The following is a 10,947-nucleotide window of genomic DNA, read 5'->3' as shown; positions in this document are numbered from 1 at the left end:
TGTGTGTGTGTGTGTGTGTGTGAGTGTAGCCTGTTTTAACAGATATATCGTATGCTGTATTTGACATGTTGATTATAAACACATTGAAGCCATGTTTCTGTGTTTGCATTCTAAGAGGAAACTCAGGGCTTGTGTGTTATTGTATGAATGCTGCATGATGAATACGTTTTATGCTTTTATCAATAAAAGGATGATTTTCTTCTTCCTCTACTGTCTTGTCTGACCTGCTTAGAACTGTTAATCCACAGGGAATTCAACCTCATTGTGAATTTGAAAGAATTGTTTCTAAATTGGACATTTAACTCCAGTACTTCCCTCAGTGTGTGTGTGTCCCCCCTCAGTGTGTCCCCCCCCCTCCCCGACTGCTTTTCAGAATCAAAATCAGTGTGTCTCTTCTGACACCTTCTCAGTGTAAAATCAGAATCAGAATCAGAATTCTTTTATTTGGTAGTATATTTGCACATAGAGGAAATTGACTTGGTGAGGTTGGTGCATGGACATAAAAAACAAATAGCAAATATTGACAAGAAATTTACAAAATAGCAAAATATGAACAAAATGGCAATAAGAAATTTACAAATTTACAAAAAAGAAACCTGAACAAATGTCTAGAAATGGATATCTCGTCAAATGTCAAACTCTCATCCAGAAGTAAGTTCCAGCCGGTGTTTCCTTGTTAGTTCCTCTGTGTGTGTGTGTGTGTGTGTGTGTGTGTGCATGTATGTGTGTGTGCAAGAGAGAAGTATGTATGTGAGTGTGTGTGCGTGCGTGTGTGTGTGTTCACATGTGTGTGTGTGGGGGGGGTGGGGGGATTGTGTTATCTATGTGTCACCCCCCTCTCCAACACACACACACACACACACACACACACACACACACACACACATGCAGCAGGGCTAATTTACATTGAGTTATAAAAAGAGTGACATTGTTAGGGCCATGCAACATGACACCGGGGGAAGGGGGGGGGGAATGTGGCTCTGAGTTGTAGGGATGAGCGGGTCAGGTGTGTGTGTGGTGTGTGTGTGTGTGTGTGTGTGTGTGTGGGGGGGGGGGGGGGGCAGGACAGTCAACTGGAAGGATGACGACATTCCCAGCTTATTCTTAGACCCTTTGTTCAGTGTTCAGAGACTAACAGACAGAGAACTACACCACAACAGACAGACAGGCCTAGACCACAACAGACAGACAGGCCTAGACCACAACAGACAGAACGACAGACAGACAGACACCACAGCAAAGCAGACTTCTCATTTGACAGAGATGTGGAAGATGAAACGTAAGTGCCCTCCCTCCATTTTGTACCATACGTGCTGCATGCTCTTTCACACAGGAAATTCAAAAATACTGAAATAACCGACAAGTGAGTTAGAAGAGTTTATGTGTCACTCCTCAACAAACACAGCAGGTTCAGAAACTCTTCTGTCTCCAACTCTGTAAAACTGGTGACGTCAGGAAGAGTACTACAAGTGGAAACACTTACAAAATGGAGGGAGGGCATTTACATATAACAACAGACATGCTAACAAATGACTCGACATTCAAATACATGACAGAATAAATAGCCTAGAGTACATGAAACAGCACACACAGCGTCATGTGTAGAACATGTTGTATATGTTAGAGATAAAACTGTAAATAACAACAATATCAAACTCTACTGCCTTCCTGATGTTGCACCTGTCTTACAGCTCCCATCCTGTTCCCTCTTGAGGCCAAGTACAGGCCCATTCTGGAGGTACAGTAAGCAGCCATTCACTGCAGTGTGTGTGTGTGTGTGTGTGTGTGTGTGTGTGTGTGTGTGTGTGTGTGTGTGTGTGTGTGTGTGTGTGTGTGTGTGTGTGTGTGTGTGCTAGCTAGCTATGTGGCTAGCAGGGGGCTAAGCTATGTGGCTAACAACCACGGCAAGCCTTGGCATTCCCTGTTTGTCTTCAAACAGCTGGGCTAACAACCAGGGAGGGAGTCAGTGGCAGTTCTTTAGAGAGGAGGGGGGAGAGGAGAGGTAGAGAGAGGAGAGGAGAGAGAGGAGAGGAGAGGAGAGGAGAGGAGAAGAGAGGTAGAGAGAGAGAGAGGAGAGGAGAGGAGAGGAGAGGTAGAGAGAGAGAGAGAGGAGAGGTAGAGAGAGAGACAGAGAGAGAGAGGAGAGGAGAGGAGAGGAGAGGAGAGGTAGAGAGAGAGAGGTAGAGAGAGAGAGACAGAGAGAGAGAGGAGAGGAGAGGAGAGGAGAGGTAGAGAGAGAGAGAGAGGAGAGGAGAGGAGGTAGAGGAGGAGAGGAGAGAGAGGAGAGGAGAGGAGAGGAGGTAGAGGAGGAGAGGAGAGGTAGAGAGAGAGAGAGGAGAGGAGGTAGAGGAGGAGAGGTAGAGAGAGAGAGAGAGAGAGAGAGGAGAGGAGGTAGAGGAGGAGAGGAGAGGAGGTAGAGGAGGAGAGGTAGAGAGAGAGAGGAGAGGAGGAGAGGTAGAGGAGGAGAGGTAGAGAGAGTCAGCGGCAGTTCTCTAGAATAACAGTCAAGTGAATCGGAAGAGAAGAGGAAGTGAATCTGGTCATGTTGTTTCCTGTCTCATGGACGTTGTGAAGCTGGCAGCGACCTACTGCACCAGGGCAGGGTGCCAGACACAACAACAACAACAACAATAATAATAATCTAGACATAGATATCATTCATAATAAAACCATTTCCTCCTTCCCTCTCTGACAACTTCCCGCCTGTCCGTCCCAGAGTCTGGTCCCCCCGGATCCCATGTCCCTGTTCAGCCTGAAGAGAGGTTCCCCAGAGGAGGAGTTCCCCGACCTGAAGAGGAACTACACGTGTATGGGCCGCGTCTTGACGCTGAACATGTACGCCCGCCAGTTCCACCGTGCCACAGAGGGTGGGGTCATCTTCGATGATGTCATACGCCCGGGCCTCGAGGAGCCAGGTGATGTCAGGGTGATGTCAGGGTGATGTCAGAGTGATGTCACAGTGATTCAGTCAGTCAGAGACACAGTCAGTTATTGGGGTCTATAGTGAATGCGTTGTGTCACATTCCTCCCTGTTGTCATTTGTTGCCCTGTGTGTGTGTGTGTGTGTGTGTGTGTGTGTGTGTGTGTGTGTGTGTGTGTGTTATCCCATCCTACAGGGGAGATGACAGGGCCCATGTCTGTGGGGTGTGTGGCTGGAGATGCCCAGTCCTACATCCTCTTCTGTGATTTCTTTGACCGCATCATTGAGGCTTACCAAGGCTACAAGATGAGCAACCTACAGGAGAGCGACTTCAACTATACCAACTTAAAGGTAGAGAGAGGCTGGTTAAAGGTAGAGAGAGAGGCTGGTTAAAGGTAGAGTAGACAGAGACTGGTTAAAGGTAGAGAGAGAGGCTGGTTAAAGGTAGAGAGAGAGGCTGGTTAAAGGTAGAGTAGACAGAGAGAGAGGCTGGTTAAAGGTAGAGTAGAGAGAGGCTGGTTAAAGGTAGAGAGAGAGGCTGGTTAAAGGTAGAGTAGAGAGGCTGGTTAAAGGTAGAGTAGAGAGGCTGGTTAAAGGTAGAGAGAGAGGCTGGTTAAAGGTAGAGTAGAGAGGCTGGTTAAAGGTAGAGAGAGAGGCTGGTTAAAGGTAGAGAGAGAGGCTGGTTAAAGGTAGAGTAGAGAGGCTGGTTAAAGGTAGAGTAGAGAGGCTGGTTAAAGGTAGAGAGAGAGGCTGGTTAAAGGTAGAGTAGAGAGGCTGGTTAAAGGTAGAGAGAGAGGCTGGTTAAAGGTAGAGTAGAGAGAGAGAGAGGCTGGTTAAAGGTAGAGAGAGAGGCTGGTTAAAGGTAGAGAGAGAGGCTGGTTAAAGGTAGAGTAGAGAGGCTGGTTAAAGGTAGAGTAGAGAGGCTGGTTAAAGGTAGAGTAGAGAGAGAGAGAGGCTGGTTAAAGGTAGAGAGAGAGGCTGGTTAAAGGTAGAGTAGACAGAGAGAGAGAGGCTGGTTAAAGGTAGAGAGAGAGGCTGGTTAAAGGTAGAGAGAGAGGCTGGTTAAAGGTAGAGTAGAGAGAGAGAGAGGCTGGTTAAAGGTAGAGAGAGAGGCTGGTTAAAGGTAGAGAGAGAGGCTGGTTAAAGGTAGAGAGAGAGGCTGGTTAAAGGTAGAGTAGACAGAGAGAGAGGCTGGTTAAAGGTAGAGTAGAGAGAGAGAGAGGCTGGTTAAAGGTAGAGAGAGAGGCTGGTTAAAGGTAGAGTAGAGAGGCTGGTTAAAGGTAGAGTAGAGAGGCTGGTTAAAGGTAGAGAGAGAGGCTGGTTAAAGGTAGAGTAGAGAGGCTGGTTAAAGGTAGAGAGAGAGGCTGGTTAAAGGTAGAGTAGAGAGAGAGAGAGGCTGGTTAAAGGTAGAGAGAGAGGCTGGTTAAAGGTAGAGAGAGAGGCTGGTTAAAGGTAGAGTAGAGAGGCTGGTTAAAGGTAGAGTAGAGAGGCTGGTTAAAGGTAGAGTAGAGAGAGAGAGAGGCTGGTTAAAGGTAGAGAGAGAGGCTGGTTAAAGGTAGAGTAGAGAGGCTGGTTAAAGGTAGAGTAGAGAGGCTGGTTAAAGGTAGAGTAGAGAGAGAGAGAGGCTGGTTAAAGGTAGAGAGAGAGGCTGGTTAAAGGTAGAGTAGAGAGGCTGGTTAAAGGTAGAGTAGACAGAGAGAGAGGCTGGTTAAAGGTAGAGAGAGAGGCTGGTTAAAGGTAGAGAGAGAGGCTGGTTAAAGGTAGAGAGAGAGGCTGGTTAAAGGTAGAGTAGACAGAGAGAGAGGCTGGTTAAAGGTAGAGTAGACAGAGAGAGAGGCTGGTTAAAGGTAGAGAGAGAGGCTGGTTAAAGGTAGAGAGAGAGGCTGGTTAAAGGTAGAGAGAGAGGCTGGTTAAAGGTAGAGAGAGAGGCTGGTTAAAGGTAGAGTAGACAGAGAGAGAGGCTGTAAGTCTAAGAACTCTCTTTACTCCCATAGAACAAGATGAAAACACCTGACTGTTGAAAGTACGGTTAGGTCCGGAAATATTTGGACAGTGACATAATTTTCATAATTTTGTCTCTGTACGCCACCACAATGGATTTGAAATGAAACAATCGAGATGCAATTGAAGGGCAGACTTTCAGCTTCAGGGGATTGAATAAAAACATTGTATGAAACGTTTAGGAATTGCAACCATTTTCATACACAGTCCCCTATTTTCAGGGGCTCAAATGTAATTGGATAAATTAACATAATCATAAATAAAATGTTCATTTTTTCATTAATACTTTGTTGAGAATCCTTTGCAGGCAATGACTGCCTGAAGTCTGGAACCCATGGACACCAAATGCTGGGTTTCCTCTTTGTGATGCTTTGCCAGGCCTTTACTGCAGCTGTCTTCAGTTGTTGTTTGTTCGTGGGTCTTTCTGCCTTTAGTTTTGTCTTCAGCAGGTGAAATGCTCGATCAGGTTGAGATCAGGTGATTGACTCGGCCATTGCAGAATATTCCACTTCTTTGCCTTAAAAAACTCCTGGGTTGCTTTCGCAGTATGTTTTGGGTCATTGTCCATCTGTACTGTGAAGCGCCGTCCAATCAAATTTGCTGAATTTGGCTGAATCTGAGCCCAGTATATCCCTAAACACTTCAGAATTCATCCGGCTGCTTCTGTCTTCTGTCACATCATCAATAAACACTAGTGACCCAGTGCCATTGGAAGCCATGCATGCCCATGCCATCACACTGCCTCCACCGTGTTTTATAGATGATGTGGTATGATTCAGATCATGAGCAGTTGCAGAATGCTGTTCCAGAACTGGGCTGGCTTTTTTACATGTTTTTTGGCAAAGTCTAATCTGGCCTTTCTATTCTTGAGGCTTATGAATGGTTTGCATCTTGTGGTGAACCCACTGTATTTGCTCTTGTGAAGTCTTCTCTTCATGGTAGACTTGGATAATGACATGCCGACCTCCTGGAAGGTGTTCTTCACTTGGCTGGATGTTGTGAAGGGGTTTTTCTTTACCATGTGAAGGATCCTGCGATCACCGTGGACGTTCAGGGCTTTTTGTGTTGCTGAGCTCACCAGTGCGTTCTTTTTCTCTCAGAATGTACCAAACTGTTGATTTGACCACTCCTAATGTTGCCGCTATGTCTCTGATGGATTTGTTTTGTTTTTGCAGCGTAAGGATGGCCTGTTTCATTTGCATTGAGAGCTCCTTTGACCGCATGTTCACCATGTTCACAGCAACAGCTTCCAAATGCAAATGCCACACTTGGAATCAACTCAGACCTTTTACCTGCTTAATTGATAAAGAAATAACAAAGGAATAGCCCACACCTGTCCATGAAACTGCTTTTGAGTCAATTGTCCAATTACTTTTGGTCCCTTGAAAAAGAGGGGGCTACATATAAAAGCTGTGATTCCTAAACCCTTCCTCCAATTTAGATGTGAATCCCCTCAAATTAAAGCTGAGTCTGCACTTTAAGCCCATATTGATATATAACTGTGACTTGAATATGTTTTGGTAAACAGCTAAAATAACAAAAATTGTGTCAGAGTCCAAATGTATATGGACCTAACTGTATTTCTAACTGAAGGAAAAATGTGTGTGTGTGTGTGTGTGTGTGTGTGTGTGTGTGTGTGTGTGTGTGTGTGTGTGTGTGTGTGTAGGGCGGTGATGATTTTGACCGTGACTATGCTGTCAGATGTGAGGTGAGCGTAGCGCGAGGTGTGGAGGACTTCTGCTTCCCCACACACTGCAGCCGCGGGGAACGCAGACAGCTGCTCACGCTGGCCACCAAAGGTACTGCATGCTCCTCTACCACACAGACAACTCACAGCATTACATACAGTGTACACTCTCTCTCTCTCACTCTCTCTCTCTCTCTCTCTCTCTCTCTCTCTCTCTCTCTTTCTCTCTCTTGTATTTTCACCATCAAAGCAATCAAATGTGCACCCAAACAGAGTAGAAAGCTTACTTCTATTCTATTCTATTCTATGACTTGATTGATTGCTTTATTATTATGATTATTATTATTATATTCTATTGAATGGTTGATTTGTTTGGCTGTTGTTGAGCAAGAATATAGGTGACCACAACATTTCACGAAATCACTTCCGTCTGTATGTTTCCTCCAGCCCTGGAGCAGCTGACGGGGGACCTCCCAGGGAAGCTGTACTCTGTGGGGGAGCTGGGCCAGGGTGGAGAGGGGAGGGGGGTGACCGTGGTCCCGTCCCTGTCCCAGCTGAGGGTCGGGCTGGCCCGTGACTGGCCCGATGCCAGAGCCGCCTGGTGAGTGGAGATGCCCTTTTACAGGTCATACAACTACCATGTTCATGTGTGTGTTATACAACTACCATGTTCATGTTCATACAACTACCATGTTCATGTTCATACAACTACCATGTTCATGTGTCATACAACTACCATGTTCATGTGTCATACGACTACCATGTTCATACAACTACCATGTTCATGTGTCATACAACTACCATGTTAATGTTCATACAACTACCATGTTCATGTGTCATACAACTACCATGTTCATGTGTCATACGACTACCATGTTCATACAACTACCATGTTCATGTGTCATACAACTACCATGTTCATGTGTCATACAACTACCATGTTCATGTTCATACAACTACCATGTTCATGTGTCATACAACTACCATGTTCATACAACTACCATGTTCATGTGTCATACGACTACCATGTTCATGTGTCATACAACTACCATGTTCATGTGTCATACAACTACCATGTTCATGTGTCATACAACTACCATGTTCATGTTCATGTGTGTCATACAACTACCGTGTTCATGTGTATATCCCTGTCATGCCCCTCTCATGCCCCTGTATATACCCCTCTGATGCCCCCCAGGGTGAGTGAGGACGGGAGCCTGGTGGTCTGGGTGAACATTGAAGACCACCTGAGGCTGGTGGCCACCAGCCACGACGCCAACCTGGCTGAGGCCTTCCAGAACATCTGTGTCAACCTCCTCAAGGTACCAGGACTTTGTGTTACTCTAGAAGTGTCTTCATGTTACTGTAGAAGTGTCATTGTGTTACTGTAGAAGTGTCTTTGTGTTACTGTAGAAGTGTCATTGTGTTACTGTAGAAGTGTCTTTGTGTTACTGTAGAAGTGTCATTGTGTTACTGTAGAAGTGTCTTTGTGTTACTGTAGAAGTGTCATTGTGTTACTGTAGAAGTGTCATTGTGTTACTGTAGAAGTGTCTTCATGTTACTCCTGTTAGCTACTGTAGAAGGGTGTTATGTAATTGTTCAGTGAGGGGCGCTGTATCATATAGGCCTGATGGCCCTGTTGTGTAATTCCCTGTTTTGTCCAGCAGGGGCACTGTATCATATAGTTCTGATGTTGTGTAATGTAATTCCCTGTTTGTCCAGCTGGAGGCGCTGTTCCAGAGGCTGAGGCACCCGTTCATCTGGAAGGCGCCGCTGGGGTGGGTGGTGGCGTCCCCGGCCGAGGTGGGGACGGGCCTGAGGGCCAGCGTCCGTCTGCGTCTGCAGCTCCTCCCCACACACAGGCGCAGGGAGGACATCCTCAAGAGGCTGCGCCTCCGCATGGACAAAACCGGTACTGCAGGGGAAATTAAATGAAGTAAAAAAAAAAGGACAGGTAGAGAGAAAAGTAGAGAGGTAGACAGGTAGAGAGGGAGAGAGAGGTAGACAGGTAGAGAGAGGGAGAGAGAGGTAGACAGGTAGAGAGAGGGAGAGAGAGGTAGACAGGTAGAGGGAGAGAGAGGTAGACAGGTAGAGAGAGGTAGACAGATAGAGGGAGAGAGAGGTAGAGAGAGGCAGACAGATAGAGGGAGAGAGAGGTAGACAGGTAGAGAGAGGCAGACAGGTAGAGAGAGGCAGACAGATAGAGGGAGAGAGAGGTAGACAGGTAGAGAGAGGCAGACAGGTAGAGAGAGGTAGACAGGTAGAGGGAGAGAGAGGTAGACAGGTAGAGAGAGGTAGACAGGTAGAGGGAGAGAGAGGTAGACAGGTAGAGAGAGGTAGACAGATAGAGGGAGAGAGAGGTAGACAGATAGAGGGAGAGAGAGGTAGACAGGTAGAGGGAGAGAGAGGTAGACAGGTAGAAAGGTTGTTTTTTTCCTCTCTCCCAAAACACATCATGTGACTATTCCAGGAAGTAAAACCTAAGTGTGTGATGAGGACGTCTAGGAGGCTCGAAAAATACAAAACACAATTTTTTTTGTAAAATTCCACTTTAATGGCTCTCTCCCTCCCCTCCTCTCCCCTCCTCTCCTCTCCTCTCCTCTCCTCTCCTCTCCCCTCCTCTCCTCTCCTCTCCTCTCCTCTCCTCTCCTCTCTCTCCCCCCCCCCCCCAGGCTGTGGGGGGGAGTATGACGTCAGTAACAGTCAGACCATCGGCCTCAGTGAGGTCGGCCTGACCCAGCTGGTGGTGGACGGGGTCAAACTGCTCATCGCCATGGAGACCAGGCTCCGGGAGGGCGTCGCCATTGACGACCTGGTGCCCGCTCAGAAGTAGAGGAGAAGGAAGATGAAGAAGAGGAGGAAGAGGAGAGAGGAGACACCTGGTGCCCCCTCAGAAGTCGAAAAAGAAGAGGAAGGGCGGAGGAGGAGGATGGAGGAAGAAGAGGAGAGAGACCTGGGCCACAGAAGGAGAGGAAGAGGAGGAGAGAGACCTGGGCCACAGAAGGAGAGGAAGAGGAGGAAGGAAACCTGACTGGATCAGTATCATCAGCTGAAGTGAAATGTTCCCAATAAACCAACAACTGAAAGATAAATATGTACTCTCAATATGCTCTACATAAAACATGTCTTCTGCTGCCTGAAGAGAGATTTGTTTTGTCATTTTCCATGCAGAGGCATGCTTTAAACTCAAGGGTCTGGAATGTCGACATTAAATGGCTCCAATTGTGTTTTGTGTCAAAGGTGAGTATCATTTTAAAAATCCACCAACATTTTAACCCGAAAAAACGTCATAACTATGACAACACAGCTTCTTGTTAGGCTCAACTTTCTGAGCATATAGATATATATAGTGTGTGGCTACTCCATACATTGCAGGCTAGCGACACACACACACACACACACACACACACACACACACACACACACACACACACACACACACACACACACACACACACACACACACACACACACACACACACACACACACACACACACACACACACACACACACACACACACACACACACGACAGGAGAAGCACTGCCACACATCAACCACAGAAGACAGGCCACCTCTGTTCTGGAGGATCTTTCAAGTAAGTTTTAATATTGTGCACCGTCGGGCCTGAACCAACCCTCCTCACATGAGGGTGGGTCACTGGAGCCTACAGTGTGTGTGTGTGTGTGTGTGTGTGTGTGCGTGTGTGTGTGTGTGTTTCCATTTGGTTAACCCTTTCTCCTCCTCGCTCAGACATACAGGGTCATATGACAGCAGTCTTCTCTCCATGGAGACCGTTACTAGGGAGGAGTCACTGTGCTGACGCAGTCCACAGCTGGATCCCAACTCCACCCCAGTCCCTAGTCTGTACTCCCTAGCCCCTAGTCTGTACTCCCTAGCCCCTAGTCTGTACTCCCTAGTCTGTAGTCCCTAGTCTGTAGTCCCCAGTCCCTAGTCTGTACTCCCTAGTCTGTACTCCCTAGTCTGTACTCCCTAGTCTGTACTCCCTAGCCCCTAGTATGTACTCCCTAGTCCCTAGTCTGTACTCCCTAGTCCCTAGTCTGTACTCCCTAGCCCCTAGTCTGTACTCCCTAGTCTGTACTCCCTAGCCCCTAGTCTGTACTCCCTAGTCTGTACTCCCTAGTCTGTACTCCCTAGTCTGTACTCCCTAGCCCCTAGTCTGTACTCCCTAGTCTGTACTCCCTAGTCCCTAGTCTGTACTCCCTAGTCTGTACTCCCTAGCCCCTAGTCTGTACTCCCTAGCCCCTAGTCTGTACTCCCTAGCCCCTAGTCTGTACTCCCTAGCCCCTAGTCTGTACTCCCTAGCCCCTAGTCTGTA

General features: G+C 47.2%; 1 protein-coding gene across 1 annotated transcript; it reads left to right on the top strand.

The window, feature by feature from the left end:
• The first annotated feature begins 1,215 nt into the window (after window positions 1-1,215).
• LOC310824581 (creatine kinase, testis isozyme) lies at window positions 1,216-9,575 on the top strand. Its single transcript, XM_083697845.1, has 9 exons — window positions 1,216-1,279; window positions 1,692-1,738; window positions 2,717-2,915; window positions 3,117-3,271; window positions 6,588-6,720; window positions 7,056-7,209; window positions 7,807-7,930; window positions 8,331-8,520; window positions 9,281-9,575. The coding sequence occupies exons 1-9, from the start codon at window positions 1,264-1,266 to the stop codon at window positions 9,439-9,441; spliced, it is 1,179 nt and encodes a 392-aa protein (XP_083553971.1). The 5' UTR covers window positions 1,216-1,263; the 3' UTR covers window positions 9,442-9,575.
• Window positions 9,576-10,947: the final 1,372 nt, after the last annotated feature.

This window comes from Argentina silus (assembly GCF_951799395.1).
Source record: "Argentina silus genome assembly, contig: scaffold_105, whole genome shotgun sequence".
Taxonomy (NCBI): domain Eukaryota; kingdom Metazoa; phylum Chordata; class Actinopteri; order Argentiniformes; family Argentinidae; genus Argentina; species Argentina silus.
This window is presented reverse-complemented; position numbering and strand designations above follow the sequence as displayed.

Excerpts from the sequence above, each read along its gene's own strand:
- LOC310824581 (XM_083697845.1), top strand. Across the intron at positions 6,721-7,055 it reads GCTCACGCTGGCCACCAAAG|CCCTGGAGCAGCTGACGGGG; the intron begins GTACTGCATGCT and ends TGTTTCCTCCAG. Across the intron at positions 8,521-9,280 it reads CCTCCGCATGGACAAAACCG|GCTGTGGGGGGGAGTATGAC; the intron begins GTACTGCAGGGG and ends CCCCCCCCCCAG.